Source organism: Hemibagrus wyckioides, linkage group LG07, assembly GCF_019097595.1.
Source record: "Hemibagrus wyckioides isolate EC202008001 linkage group LG07, SWU_Hwy_1.0, whole genome shotgun sequence".
NCBI lineage: Eukaryota > Metazoa > Chordata > Actinopteri > Siluriformes > Bagridae > Hemibagrus > Hemibagrus wyckioides.
In genome coordinates, this window is record NC_080716.1 from 6,510,655 (window position 1) to 6,526,252 (window position 15,598).

At 40.7% G+C, this 15,598-nt stretch overlaps 1 protein-coding gene across 1 annotated transcript in view; it reads right to left on the reverse strand.

The window, feature by feature from the left end:
* lamc1 (laminin, gamma 1) overlaps positions 1–15,598 on the reverse strand; it is a 47,746-nt gene extending 32,148 nt beyond the window's left edge. Inside the window, exon 1 of the mRNA XM_058395136.1 lies at positions 14,938–15,598. Coding sequence (XP_058251119.1) covers positions 14,938–15,313 — 376 coding nt within the window. The 5' untranslated portion in view covers positions 15,314–15,598. The remainder of the gene's footprint in view (positions 1–14,937) is intronic.

The window sequence follows — 15,598 nt, forward strand, 5'->3', positions numbered from 1 at the left end:
GTGTCAAACATCAATCACTCTTTATTTACAATCGCTTTAATTTGTTTATTCACCAGAGCTAAGCTTCTCATTACAAGCCACTAAAACCCATCATGGATGCTGCTTCTATAGAACGAATAAATATATGAGGAAATATGTCCACCAACATTACAGGTTTATGATGGGGCTGAGGGGATTTTAATTCGACAAACACCTCCTGTTTAAAGGCAAAGATGGGAGAGAGACAAAAGACTATTTGTTATGGTGTTTTGGGTCTTGCATGTCAACAAGCTGTTTAAAAAAAAAACCTACACCAACAAATATAGAACATGAAGCGTCTTCCTGCCATTGTCAAATCAAGCAGATCAACTACTCTAACAATGTCGAGCAACTTATTTTCTACACCTTCTTTCCTGTGTTCTGGTTTACTACATGAAGAGAGTTAAAATGACATTAAATCAGCATGTGTAATACTATTGCTCAATCTTTCTCTCACACACATTTGTTCCGATTTTGCTCAAGCTCTGTAATCCACTCCCTGAATCAATTTAGTATTTCCTGTGAAACAAAACAAAAAAAAAAAAAAAAAACTACAGATATGGGGAAACAAGGACAGAAGCCAACCCAACACACACACACACACACAGAGTATCCGCTCTCTCTACCTACGCATTTGGAAACCTTGGCTGACTCAGACAAAATCAGGGTCAGGGTCAACAGAGAAGGAGGAAGAGGAGGAGGAGGTGGAAGGAGAACACGAAGAGCCAGCTGTAAGCAGTTAATGTGCGCTGCCTTACTGCCCTTACTCCTTCATCATTATCCAAAAAAAATTGTCCTCAAGTCATCAAGCGTGTATATTAAAAGCCCACACCTTACACAAAGCGGCTTGAAAGCATGAAAAGGCCACGCAGCTGGTGGGGAAACAAAAACCACAGGCACCTTCCTCAGCAAAAGACAGAAAAGGCATAATTGGAGTCTTATCAGCTGATCGAACCTAAAGCTAGAGACGAGCTCAGAATACCTGCTGCTAGGAGATAAAGCCTCGACCAGCCTCCTGCTGAACTCACTTCAGCTTGAAGATTGCCATCAGAAGATTCAGACTTGTTTAGTCTGAACCTGCATGTGATGGATTTAGGAGGAGAACCTGGCCATCAACATTACCCTTAGTATAGTAAATCTAGTTTGTAATACAAGTTTGTACTATAGTGCTAAAAACTATAAAAAAAATGGAAGCTACTGTCATATAACATCCTACGAGAAGTGTTTTAATACACACTAAGAGTAAAAAACGAGCTTAAGAGCAAAATGAATTAGGTAAAATATATATCTCTCACTATGTTTATCCATGAGGTGACTGCACAGAGCTAGCAGTAGAGTTATACATAAACTGTGTCAAAAAAAAGTATTTTCCTCCGTTTCCTTATACTTGCATGACTATAAAGAAGTCCATCATACATATACAGTATACTAAATGATCTCCCTTAATAATGAAGGTTCATTTGAAACATACAAATCAAATGAAAATGCTAGTTCTGTCAAAGTCGATACATAGCATTTTTTCCTTTCTCAGGACGCTGCAGCTAAAAATGAGTAGCCTGGAGCTTAAATCTGCGTCACCTCCTTCAACACACAGTATACTTTGGTAATCATCTTCATAATCTGCTAGTAAGAACAAAACCAAGTTACAAAATATTCTACAGTATACAGCTAAACAGTGCAGAGTTAGCTTAAAAGCTTAGCAGCACAGCTCACAGCAAAACATGAGAAGAAAGTTTCGGTCTTCTGCATATTAGATAATGATTTTTTCACTTAAATCTATAGCCAGATCTGTTTTCATTGCTTTCCTGCATAATAAGGACAGCATTTGAGGAATTCGGAAAGCTTAGTGAAGGCTCAGATGAAGTTTGCAAAGGCGCTTAACAATTAGCATAAACTCGAGGATGCTATTCAGCCCTGGACAAACTAGCCTCGCAAACCCTTTAGATGAAAAGAGGTTAATTGGAGTGGTCTTATATGCTGGTGCTAAATGCAGCTCTGAAAAGGCTAAAAACAAGACAGCTATTGAACAGCTGCTACGGCTAACAGAAGGCTGAAGTAGCGAGAGGAGGGGAAAAAAGGTGCCGACGGTTCTGCTGCTTCAGGACACAAAAATGGCTAAAGGGCAGGCGTGTAATAATACAGTAAGCTGCATTCTCAGTGTCGGTGGATGACTGCTGTTCGGTAACATGCACGAGATGTAAAGAGCAGTAATTATCACCTCTAATACCATGTACAGCTGCATTCTTTTGAACTTTGTAATGTCTTGATTTATAAATAATGTCAGTAGATCTGCTGTCTGATTTTTATTCTTTGCTTTATGCTAAAAGTTGTGAACTAAATTAATGAGTGCTTGGTCAGCTTATCCTTTAAACCGTGGCCATGTGTTCTTTACAGCATGAATTTAACAAAACCTTTGGCACAGTTTTACAGTAAATTAAATTGTAATAAAAAAAACCACACATATGACCTTCATTTAGGATCTTATGGCTCCAATAAGTTGCATGAACATGATATAAAAACACTGTCAGTCATTTTATAGTCACTAAATGGACACCTAAGATCCTGGGGACAGAGCTTCACGAACATGGACAGGGTCATTTAAATAATCAATCAGAAAAAAAATGATAAAATTGTCTCTTACTTTTAAAGGACATCATATTACATTTGATAGCAAAGAAAATAAAGTGTTCCAGTCTGTATTTTATATCCCTGATTTTTCTTTTCCCCTAGAGGTTAAAAGCAGATGTCTAGATGCTACTTAAAAACTGATGTCCAAAAGTTATTGGCTATTTGGTATATTTGCATAATCTGAATGAGATTAAAATGAATACGACTTCAGCAACTGAATCCAAAGAACTTTCGGACAAAAGCAAGCGTTTCACTCGAAGGTTAGTGTCGTCTTGTATATCCAGCTGCAAAAACCAGTAGGAAGCTGCACAGCTGTTTGTCCCCCAATAAGCTGTAGCACTCCATCTTTTACATTAACTGAGTTAGAGTGTATTATGTTCATATCGGAAAAAAAACAGAGCAAAGAAAATGAATTTGTATCAAACTAAACTTACAAACGCTGCCCTGTCAATCTTAACAAGCTAAAATGAAACAAGTTAAACATCAACAGCCTCATTAAACTATGAAACTGCTACAGGTTTTATTATAAAGAAAATTAAAGAGTTTGTCCAAAATGTGGGCGACATTCTGTTGGGTACCAACACCAGACTTGTTGGCTAAAGTCTGGTCCCCAACACTGTCCCTACTGACAGAATTATCCTGAACCAATCCAACTCGAACCAACAGAACGGCTGAGCTTGACCAAAAAGAACAAAAGCCGGCCCAACGTCAGCCAAACTTTTGGGCAAACAAGGTCTGGCTCGACATGTGACCATTTGTCAACTAATTGGTGCAGCCCTTCCTCAACCAACAGAGAAGTGTTTTCAGTGCTGTGCAAAGGCAATATGCAACTAAAATGTCATATTAAATTGATTAAAAACAAACGCCTGTCAAACAAGACATTTTTCAGTTACACTGACAAACATCAGGGAGACCTGATGGCAGCCACGCACCTTGTCTGTCCATTTTAATCAGTAACCTCTGACGCTGCAATCTGAGTTGTAAGACCTTTGTGCTTCTAGCTGTGTGTCAGAGCTGGGCTTATCTCTCACAATTAGCCTGAGATGAAGGCCTGCTCATCATCAGCAGTAATAAGCTTTTATGCATGTATCCTCAGAAGAGGGGGGTGGGGGGTTAGCACAAAAGGAAAAAAAATAGCCCAGAGCATGCACAAGTTGGAAGTTAATAACTTATTAAATTTTTATTGTAGGTGATAATGTAATACACTGCTGGGCATGACATGTTTCCGTCATGAGTGAAGCAGGAGGAGAGAGCTGGCAGGTCTTCCCTACCATTACACAGGCTTGTAATCCGAGCAAATTTCCGCTCCAGAGGGAACTTGCAGCGCTGTGTGTGTGGGGCAGATATTGCATGCTGTGGAAAGCCTGTAAAACCCTGCTTATATCCATCTGTGTAATTATGATATGAGGTGAGAGCAGGCAGGTCGTTCGCATGGGTTCGTTTTCCGCTGATAATGCAGCGACAACTATAAGGATCTAGGTAACTTAAATATGCGGATATAAAGCAAGCAAATCGTGATGGAGGGCTAGTATTTTGAGAAAAGGTTAAAATGTTTTTGATATCCTATATTATCCAATGAACCATAATTGACTAAGCTAATTTACTAAATTCTCTAGTAATTCAGCTCGGTCACTCTGCAGCCATCAGCTACCACATTCCTATGCATTTGTTTATAGAACAGCGTCACAAATGTCCTCATTAAATTCTAACCCTATTGGGCTTTGTGTTTCACACATTCGTGAAATATATATAAATATCTACTACAGTGATTAACTGTAGAGTATGGAGCTTCATAGGAGGTTCACGTTACTCGCTTTACTGAAATTTATGGTCTGAAGTTAATTGGAGGTTACTGAAAAAAACGGGAAGCTGGGTAACAGCTACTGGCCAACTTTGTCCTGAAGTATACTACACTGCATGGATAGCAAGTCTCAGCCTGCAGGGTGTCTACCTGTATAATGAAATCTCGCGGGTCAGATTTGGGTCAGCGCCTTTAGTCCATAAAAAATATGTGCTCTTGCAGAATGATTCAGAGTTTGTGTTCTTTCCCCTTCCTTCATGGACGATTGTGCAATACGAACATCCATGCTGGAGACGGCGCGTGACGGTGAAGCAGAAACCAGTGAAGCAGCAAAATGTGGAAATTTACCCAAAATGCCATTACTCAAAAAAGGATTTCGGGGTGAATCCAAGGAGATGTAGAGCAAATTCTGAGAAATGTTCAGGAGGCTTGCAGATGAATTAGCGAGAAAGATGTCCTGACACCCTGTGAATTGGCTGATTAAAAATGATTAAAAAAAAAAAAAAAAAAAAAAAAAAAAAAGAGCCCACAATACCACAAGTGTGGGAAATTGAAGCGATTCTGAAATTCGGAGGATTAAACTAGCGGAGAACGAGACGATGGTATTGGTGAGCTAATTACTCGGAGAACGCCGCGTAAAATCCATTTATTACACGTGACATTGTGTGTGATGGGAGAAGAGACTGAATGAGGCAGGCTTCAAATTTTCAGTTAGCTTCCAATCCGGTGCCAAAGAAGGTCAGGTTATAACTTCATAGTAAACACTGATGAATGGACAGAAAACTTTGAAGCGGTTTCAAGATTTCAAGGAGTGTAGTTTCTTCAGATGAAGCTTTGACCTGTCTGTCTTGTGTGTGTGTGTGTGTGTGTGTGAGTGAGAGAGGTGGGATCATACATAGTAGAGATGGACAGCAGTAAAATGAAAGAAGACAAGTGAGACGGGGGAAAAAGAGCGTGAGGTCGACAGATGAGTAGGAATGAGCAAACAAAAAGAGTAATTCAGTGAGTGGATGACCCCTCCCCCAAGCAGGGAAAAAGACAAAGGGGTTTTGTGATGTTCTAGAGCTCAGAGAGGTAGGCAAGAGAGGAGACAGAGGGGGGGAGAGACCGCCCAATACCTCAGATCTAAAGATAGGACCCTGACGTCTTCGATCTCTGTCTCTCTCTCTCTGCACAAATTTGCATGTCTCTCTCACTCATGTGTCTGTCTCTCCTTCTCTGTCTATATTTCTCTCTGATGGTGCATGTCTCTCTGTCCCTCCCTGTCCGTGTCTCTCTCTCTCTCTCTCTACAATTTTCCCTTTCTCTGTTCAGGAATCTTAATCTTTGTCACTGTGTGTATCTCTCAGTCTCTGATTGCCTGCATGTGTCTCTCTTTCCTAGTGTCTCTCTCTGTGTCTCTTTCTCAGTTCATGTATCTTACTCTTTGTCAATGTGTGTCTCTCACTGTCTCTGAATGTCTGCATGCGTCGCTCTTTCCATGTCTCTCTCTCTTCATGCATGCGTCTCAGTATGTCTCTCTCTCCATGTGTCTCAGTATGTCTCTCTCTCCACCTTACTGTCTGCATGTTTCTCTCATGGTTCTGCTTGTCTCTGTCTCATACTCTCTCTCTCTTTCGCTGTCTCTCTCACAGTCTGCATGTTTTTCTCTCTTTCTGCTTCTTTCTCTCTCCCTCTGTCTGCATCTCTCTCTCTCTCTCTCTCTCTCTCTCTCCCCTCACACACACACAAGCTTCGTTGAAGTCCCAGACTGACATATCAGGATTCTCCGCTGGAGACACTCCCATTTTTTTAATAATCTACGTGCCAGCTAATAATCAGCTATATGTCTGATCTGAGGATTCGTAAAAACCTGTTTACTTACTGAGCAACTCCAAGTGAATACGGATGATTAACAGGGTTCTGAGGCATCATTCAAGTGTGGAAGCTTGTGAAGAATGTGAACTAGACTAGACTGAGGAGCAGAACCGAGGAAAAAAACATGAATATTGATCACTGATCACTGAGAGGAAGATAAAAATATGCCTCTCTGAAGCTGGAAGAATTAAAAAAAAAAAAAATGGAAAGCCAACAGTTTGTCAGTTAGTTATCCATTTACTTCCCAACGTTATCCATTGGCTAAAGTTAAGTATACATTAACGTTACTCTTTATCTTATGCCTTTTCGATGTAAGAACCTCGGTTCCTATGAACCTCCATGTCCCTGTTATTGCGGACTTCCCTTTTTGGCAGAAGGTCAACATCGTTGCGGTTCTGGAACTAGGCACATCTTCAGTAGAGAAAGAGAGTCTAGAGTATGCCGAACACAAAGCATGCTGGAATGTCACAACAAAGTGTAGAATTTGCCTGGCTGATATATAGAAGGACAGCATGTTTAGTCAAGCCAGACAAAAGGAAGCGACTGAGGGAATCCAATTACAGCCCTGGCTCGACTTCTCCGCTGCACAGGACGGAAGAGCCCCTCTGACCCCTGGATCAGCAACAGGGAAAAAATGCGGATGACTGTACAGGTGGTGCTGAAACCAAAAAAAAAAAACCCGCTGGAGACCAAGTCATCTTAGGCTTGAGGGCTTGCTGGATATCCAGCAACTTGTTTTGCTTGTAACATCTGTGTACATCTGTTCAAGTCATCAAGCCTTTCTCTTCCTGATAGGATAAAGATTTGCACTTTGCACCTGTATGAGCCACCTGAAAGCCCTGCCCATTCTCCAAAAAAAATAATTAATTAATTAAAAAAATTATAGTTTAAAATTACATCTCAAAAAGATCAACTATGCCTGCAAGGAAATGTTAAATCTTAACAAGCAAAATTTTTTAAACGCATTAATGGTGCTGATCATTAGAATTGTATTAAATATGTTGGGTTTTTTTCCTATGCCAGTTAGAGCCTAAACACAAAGAAGAAAAAAAGAATTCTCAGAAAAAAAAATAGCATCCATGGAGTGAATCAATTCAAAAGGGAATATGGGATTTAAGGGAAAAAAAGAGGTTCAGGGTCATGTGAAATGAGTTTAACCCTAGCAATTTGCAGTTCCCAAAGAGGACATCCTGTCTCGAGAGGGATTTGTCACTGGGTTGTTTGCCTCCAGCAAGAGTTAGTTTGTTAGTTGAAGAGCTTTAATCAAACATTAGGAAATAGTTCCAGCGACCGTTTATACGTTTCTGTCACACCAGCCAAGGTAGCGATATTGAGAAACGCTGATTTATCTGATGCGGTTGGCTGTAAGTTATACATTATTGTACAAACACGAGCTGCTTAGGCCGTGAACGTCTTTGCATTTTTGCTTTGGTAGGTTAGCCATCCAGAAAATAATAAGTAACTACACATTTTCTACACTACCTTCCAAACATCGAGCACCAGCCTTCACCAGTTTATCAGAGATATGCATTACAGTGGATACCTTGTTAATGTTTAGAAATAAGTTTCCTTGTTAACAGTCTTCATGGTCTAACTGTAAAGTGAAGACTACGATACATTTGTGTGGATGTCAACACCGCCTGCTTTATGTCCTAAATCAAGCTTGCATACTTTTATTCCCAGAGCTATCAAGCCTTGAAAAAGATGAGCAGAGAGAAAAAATGCGGCAGAGAAAAAACAACACAAGGAGAGGGGAAAAAAATGTGACAGAAAGAGAAAAAACACAACACAGAGAGAGAAAAACGCAATAGAAAAAAGGTAACAATAAGAGAGAAAAAATTGCAAAAATGCAAAAAATTTTGTTGTAATTTTGTTTGGTAACACTCACAAGAACAGCTTTCAACGGTACTAGACATGACAGTATAACCCATTTAATATAACTATACAAAACTATACAAAAACCAAAGCGGTCTACAGAAAACAACAGTAACTGAAAAAAGCAAATTCAGGGGACATGTGTAGCATATGACCGACATAAGGAAAAAAAAACAGTCTTGCTAAAACAATTTATTGTAGAGTTACTTATGCTAGGATGGTCAATATTTTCGTCTGTCTTCCTTCTGTCTGTCTAACTGACAGACTTTTAGAGCCAATCAACAACCAGCTCACTGAGCATGTCCATTTAGGTCCTCTCATTTTTTTAAAGTCTACTCACCTTATTCTTTTTTTTTGGGATTTGCTGTTGCGCTTTCTAATTTATACGTTGTGCTTTCCGTGTATGAGTGTATCTTGGACCTCAGAGGGGCTTCAACAATGCCCCATAGTTAAAATCAGGGGTTAAAAACAAGCACAGAGTCTCGGAGAATCTACAGGCACTTCCTACTCCAGACTCTAGAGCTGACTCCATTAAATCTTGGGGAACTCCCTGATTAATGTGCAATGTCTCCAAAAACAACATATCTGACAAACGAGCTAGTTGAGATGAAAGCACGTCTAAGCACGAGGTGCAATAAAATTGATTTAAAATGAAGATGAGACGCTAGCCGAACACTGACGTGATTTCAAATTAGGCAGTGGGGAAAGTACACGTCCGTAATACGGTTTATTGCTGCATGCTGAAAACATATCCCTTACTGGCTTTGTCATCCGGAAACAAGATTTTTTTTTCCATGGCTGCATTGTGAAGCTCTCACGGCTAGCAGCCCTACCTTGGAGAGGGGGGAAAAAAACATCCCCCTGTAAAAGCAGGTGTTAACACTTCAGCCTGAGGGAGGACATTTTATCATAATACAAAGCAAAAAGATCAGCTTTAAGCACCGGACCAGTCGGTGGAAAAAAAAAACAACAAACAAACAGAAAGCCAGAGAGGGCTTCTCATTTTCAGGGTTACCTGATTCCTCATTAATGTGTAACAAACAGCTGTATTTGGCCAATGACACCCAGGTCGGTTTCACACTTAAAGCACTCTGCTTTGAAGTCTGAAAAACTGCTTGTTGGGAAATAAAGAAGAAAAGCTCCGGTGGTGGAGATGTTCTTAAAGACGGGTCCCTTAACATTGGAGATGCACAAGTAAATTATAAAGCACACCGCACCATCTGCTTTGGCACAATGACGTGACAGGCACAAAATGTGTTGAAAGACAGAATCCTCCAATGAACTAACAGAAAAATAATACAAATGATAAAAGTAATCATTTGATACAGGTGGCTTGGTAGGAACATCGGTGTGCAAGGAGACAAAAGTCAGGGGAGTGGGCGGTTTTTGTGTCAGTACAAATAATGTCCACTTTAATTAACACAGGAAATAAACAACAGCACAAAACATTTGGTCAACCCATTCAGTCATCTTCAGGGACTACTTTATTCCGGTCAGAGTAAATGCGATTACAATGACAACATAGTTGAGTGGGATCTTGCAACCTCTATTTCAGAGGCAAGAACTGGTCCAAACAACTAAACACATCCACTTTAAATTGTCCTATTTGAGGAAAAAATAATTACCAATGGTTGTGCATTAAAAGGCTACAGACATCATGATCAGCATTCACATAAGCTGTTTATTCTGACATTTATATGTTTGTTTCGATAAATCTAAGGCCATCCTGAAGCAGTGTGGCAGGCTAGCATGATCACCACCACCTACACCATGAATGTTTTTTTTAATGAATAAAATAAATGTGAATCTTAAGCATCTTGGTAATAGCCACACAAACTCAACAGTAACCTCACCCGAGAGGAATGTTCCCACCAATAGCCCCTTGGCATACTGAAGTAACTAAAAGCTAGGTAAAACAAAGATAGGATGAATTCAAACACACTAATTGGAGGTGAGAGAGACTTTGACTTGCAAGAGTGCGTCGGTTTTGTGTGCATTTCACAGCCATGTGTGCCAAATGGGTGGGAACGAAGTACTGCAGGGTCATTTCAGGGACAATATCTCTTCTCGACTATAAATGAAATCACATTCGCGCCTACCGAAGAGTTTCCAATAAGGTGATCTGAAGGAATTAATGAAGTGTACTTAAGTCCTAATGCTAATTCTTTGCTTCATTTCCAAGTAACCATTGTAAGAAACAGTAAACAGTCTGGCCGCGAGGATCGGTCCTTTCACGGTTAAACAGCTCTGTATGTCTACAAAAGCGGGAGGAGTGTGCTTGACAGCTCCTATGAGGTACAATCTGAAAGCAGCAGGAGCTCTTTCCTGAAGTGTTTGGCCATGTTGGCCAAAATCAGCTGCCCACAATGGCTTTATCACCAGGAGATGAGGCGACACTTTGCACTTTGACCACCCTGGGTGGTCTGATACCCCAGTTCCACCACAGCAACGCAATTACTAAAGCAATTAACAGTCGCAACTTCTTTTATTGCAGAAGACAACAGCAACGCTGCCAAATAGGGGTGTAAGGAAATGTCACAACCTGTATCTGTATCTATTTAGTGCTGTCTCACTATTCAGATTTAAGCCCGAAAGAGGTGTGGACTAAAACAGTGGTGTTCTTTCAAGCACTTTCCTGCGATGTTTGGAACAAATTTAGCTGGTTCCGTTTTGCTGAATCTAAACAACTTAATAGTTTCCTTCAAATCAGGTAGTTGTTGTAAATGCATTCCAAAGGTCCTTTTATTTCTCGGTCGTATAAAAGTAAAAAAAACTTCCATTTCAGTGCCTTTTTTTGTGGTTGTCGCATCCAACAAGACCGCAGTCCCCGATGCGTACCTCTACTCTCAACTGAATGCCATGTGGACCTTTCTGCCAAGAATTTGTCACTTGCTTCAATCAGTATGGGCTGCATCGAACATCCAGAACAAGCAAAGCACTGACGCATACCTAGGATTGTAAATGCACCAAGAGGCACACACACTTCACAGTCTTTTATTTACACAAGTTTCCCACAGTGAGATCATACCTTCCAGGCTCTAAGCAGATAACTCACACTCCCTCCAACCTTCTCAAGTGCGATTGGTATAATTTGGCCCAGCTGGTCCCTTTCGGAAATGACAAGGTCTTTGAGTTTGGGGGGAAAAAAACAACTTGCGAAGGATGAAGGAGAAAGACCCTAGGGCCCGAGAAACATGCTGCTTTTTACTTTCCCACACTGTAGGGCTTCTCCCTCTCTCCGTACACTCGGCCAGTGAGAAAGACAGCCGTGGAAGAGGACACTGGGGAAGAGGGGGGTGTTGATGCGAGCTACAGGACAGGAAGAGAACTCTCTTCCTAAGTGCTTGACCCTCGTGAAGTACACTCTCTGAAATCCTATAGCGTAAGCTGACAACAAATATTTTGTTCTGATAAACGGATGTGTATCAGGAAACAGTCATGGCCCATGTTATGACTGGAATAAAAGAGCATCATGACATTCCACATGACCGTTTCGGCAGATGTATGTCCAGCTTCTTTTCATTAAAACAGGGTCAGGTTTTGTTCAAATGTTGGACAAATGAAAAACAGATGCCTAAGCATTGTTTAAATCAGCTTCTTACTGTAGCACCTGTTTACATAAGCTCCAAAACTAGAGTGCTTTCTTTCCGACTCTTTTTGCTTAAATGTGAGCAAATCTACTTCAAATTTTCACAATTTTATATACAGTATTTCCTTGTGCGTTGTGTGTGGGAACAGTGACTAGTTCCACCTCGTATTTGTGTTAAATGGTAAAACTTTGAAAATTTGCAGAGAATTTGCAGGGTGGCAGCCCCAATATTGATTATATCAATTATATTGATATAATCACGACATATACCTAACTCTATAGAAAGGCAGGTATGCAACCTGTATATTTTTATATATATATTTTATATATATATATTTTATATATATATATATATATATATATATATATATATATATATATATATATGTATATATATATATATACATACACACACACACACACACATTTTTACATTCAATTACAATTACCTTCATGTAAAATCCCAACTGGCTGCCCCTTTGATTTCACTCTATACTGACTGTTTTGTAGCTTTTGGTTATAATTAAAGTCGTAATCAAGACTATATATTTATCAGACCTAATAGTAGCAAACTGTATTAAATAACAGATGCCTAGTACCACAAAGACTTTTTTTTGGGAAATCATGCTGTCAAGAGTTTTAAGTTCTGAACTGCTGGACACCGTCCCTGGTCCGTTGGGTACAACCGATATATTTAGGTGTAATTTGACGGCAAACGATTCGAGATTTGGGAAAAGATAGTAGTTATCTTTGAGTAAACAGTCCTTTCTTTCATGCAAGAAATACAGCACGATAAGTTTAGAATGCCATGGTACCACTGGGACACGTTCCCTCATACCAGCTCAGGTTAATGAATTATGTCCAATGGCAATCGCTCGTGGGAGTCGGTTTATTTCTCAACGGTGTTCATTATTAAAGTGCAGATAAAGGAGATGGATGTTATCAGAAATACTGTTTTTGCACAACGGTTTCTCGGATTCGAAGTTCCAGAGGGGTGAAGAGCTCATCACATATCAACAATGTAATGCAGTTGATATAAATTTTAGGTTACATTTGCTTTTTGAAAATTCTTGGCACTTATGCATTGAGTCAAAAGCACTGACTGGTGTCCAATAGAGACAAGGAGTCACTGTTTCATATTTATGGTGGACTGAATAATACTCAAGACATGCACACATCTTACTGCTAACATTTTTTTTTTTTTTAAAGATACCAGGTTTATATAATCTAAAAAAAAAAAATACTTGCTTATATCGACAGAGCATCTCTTATTCTGTCTGGCTGGATCAGGATTCATCTCCAGCTTTCAGGGAAGAGTGGAGGGAACTGTCAAGTCAGGGCACGTTTGCTTCCTGCCCAAACCGGGCAGAATAAGAGATAAAAGCCATCAAAGGCAAAGTATATAAAAATAAGAGCTTATGGCTCAAAGCTCCAGACTTCTTGTGGCTTCCCACCTACTGAGACGTGCACATAACATCCTATCTGGAAAAAAAAAAAAGAATCCCACCGTCATTATGGACAGACATTTTAACTTCACTTCCCATGAAGGATGGGGGTGGGGGAGAAAAAAAAATAAAGCAGTATAGTATGTGGAACTGCAAGGGGAGACCACTCCCGGCCGTCATTAGCGGCAACATCAGCTGTGATTACAGATGCGGGTTTTCAGCGCCCCTGGACGTGCCAGCCTCAAAGCAGACAGCTGATCCGCTTTAGAGATCCCATTCCCCTAGCTTGCTATCTTTCAGCAGGGATGAGGTCCCTGAGGGCACAGCAATTAGACTGCGAAACGAGGCTAACCGTGCTTATCCAATACCTAAACTATGTGAGGGTACAAGAAGAAAAATCAAGACTGCAAATGGAGGCAACAATAATCCACCAAACCAAATTCATCCACCAAATGAATTACATACAATCTATTTGAAATAGAACGGTCTAACGGTTACGATCTTCTGGCAATAGACCTGTGATTTTACCTATCAAGCTTGTGAACTTCCACCAATCACCAAAAATCAAGGGTCCAGGAAAACAGACTGTCACTCAACCAAATATTAACCCGGATTTACTGTTTCATTCCTGATTTAAATAAGTCTCACATTCCTCTGGCATATTGTTTAAATCTGGCGCTAACTGACTGGTTGAGGCAATGTAAACAAATTTAATCAGTGGAGCCGCTTGAGTAGTTTCCCCACTCATAGTGAAAGTAGAGAAGAGGTCACAAGAGCCAAGCTGCTGTTTCTATGTGAATTATATAATTGCTTATTTAGATGTCTTTGTTGACACCCATAGCCTAAAATACTAAGCTAGATGACTTATTCATGCTTGCTCTGGGTCCTAAACAACAGCATCATTGGAAATGAACGTTTAACTGTTTTAAGTCCATAAACATAAACGTGATTACGGGCTATTTCAAGCGCTAAATTGCAAGTTAAAGCTGTCCCATCAGGAGTGAACCACACATGACTCTGTAAACCGTGTCCAGATGTCCTTTAACATAGTGGAGTAAAGCCCAGAAGGAGAAAAGCCAGGCAATCGCTGTCAGTGCAGCTTCCCATTTAACACACAAAGTGATCCATCAGAACTGCAGGTTTGTGCGTGTGACTCTGTTCATCAACCTGGAGATACGTTTAACAGCCATTAATTAGTATTAGATAAAATATGGAGCATTTAAGTGCTTGAGATACTGTTTTCTGGACTCATTTGCCTCTGCGTTTAGGATCTTGTGTGTTTTTTCCCCCTAAATGATCAGCCGCCGGACGTCAAACAATCTGATGTGGGGGTCAAAGTATATATTTATCTTTATCGAGCCTTATCACTCTCTACTCAATAGTAATGATTCTGTTGGGTTTATATAGTTGACTCGGTTATAATCACCATTCATTTAATTTTTGAAGCACAGACTGGACTATACTGTACGACATGTCCAAAAATATGTGCACACCTGACCACACGTGCCATCTAAATAAAAAAGTCCATTTTAGTTCCCTGTTTTTGCTGTTATAATAACATTCACTCTTCTGGGATAGGCTTTCCGTTAGTTTTAAAGGGGTCACTAGAGATCTTCTAAACTATGCACTGGTGGACCTGAGCACTGTGGAGCATTCCAGTTCAAGTGATGAGAAATTGAACACAGAGTTTAGGAGGTTGAACGGGAATGATGAGGAACACGTACCTAGGTGCAGGGTTAAGTTGATGGAATTGGGGTACTGGACGCCCGCTAGCATGGTCTGACTTTGCCACCAGGTGGTGTCCGCATGGTTGTTGTAATCGGTGAGGTAGACAGCGCTGTGATGCAGTCTCGGATCTCGGGCATCGCAGATGTGGCAGGACTTGGTGACTCCGGTGACACCGGTCTGCACGCAGTATTCTTCAGGCGGAGATCCGCACGTGTTGGTGGCCACTACGGTCACGTTGAACGCCGCGTTCACGAACTCGGGCAAGCAGCGCTGAGGCCGACGGTTCGCCTCGTCCACGCACTCGTCCATTGCTGCGTGACCGCGCGTCGCGCACAAAGTCAGTAAACTCAATAGAAGAGCCGCGCAGCGCATTATTGTCTCCGTGCGTCCTGGCCCTTTCCCCCAAACGACTTTCCTTTTCCGACCTGCGCCTTTTCAAAAGTTCTGCGGAGTTAGAAATAAAACCATGCAGAACAGCGACGCTTCCTTTTTCTCCTTGCTCTTTCCTCGACTTTACTTCCACTCGTTTGGGCTATTGATTCCTGAGCACCGCCATGAAGGAAAAGAAATAAAACTTTTAGAGGAAAAGAGCTACATCTGACCAGACTACACCCTGCCAGCTAGTGCGCAAGTCATAGAAGTTCAGTGCAAAAAAAA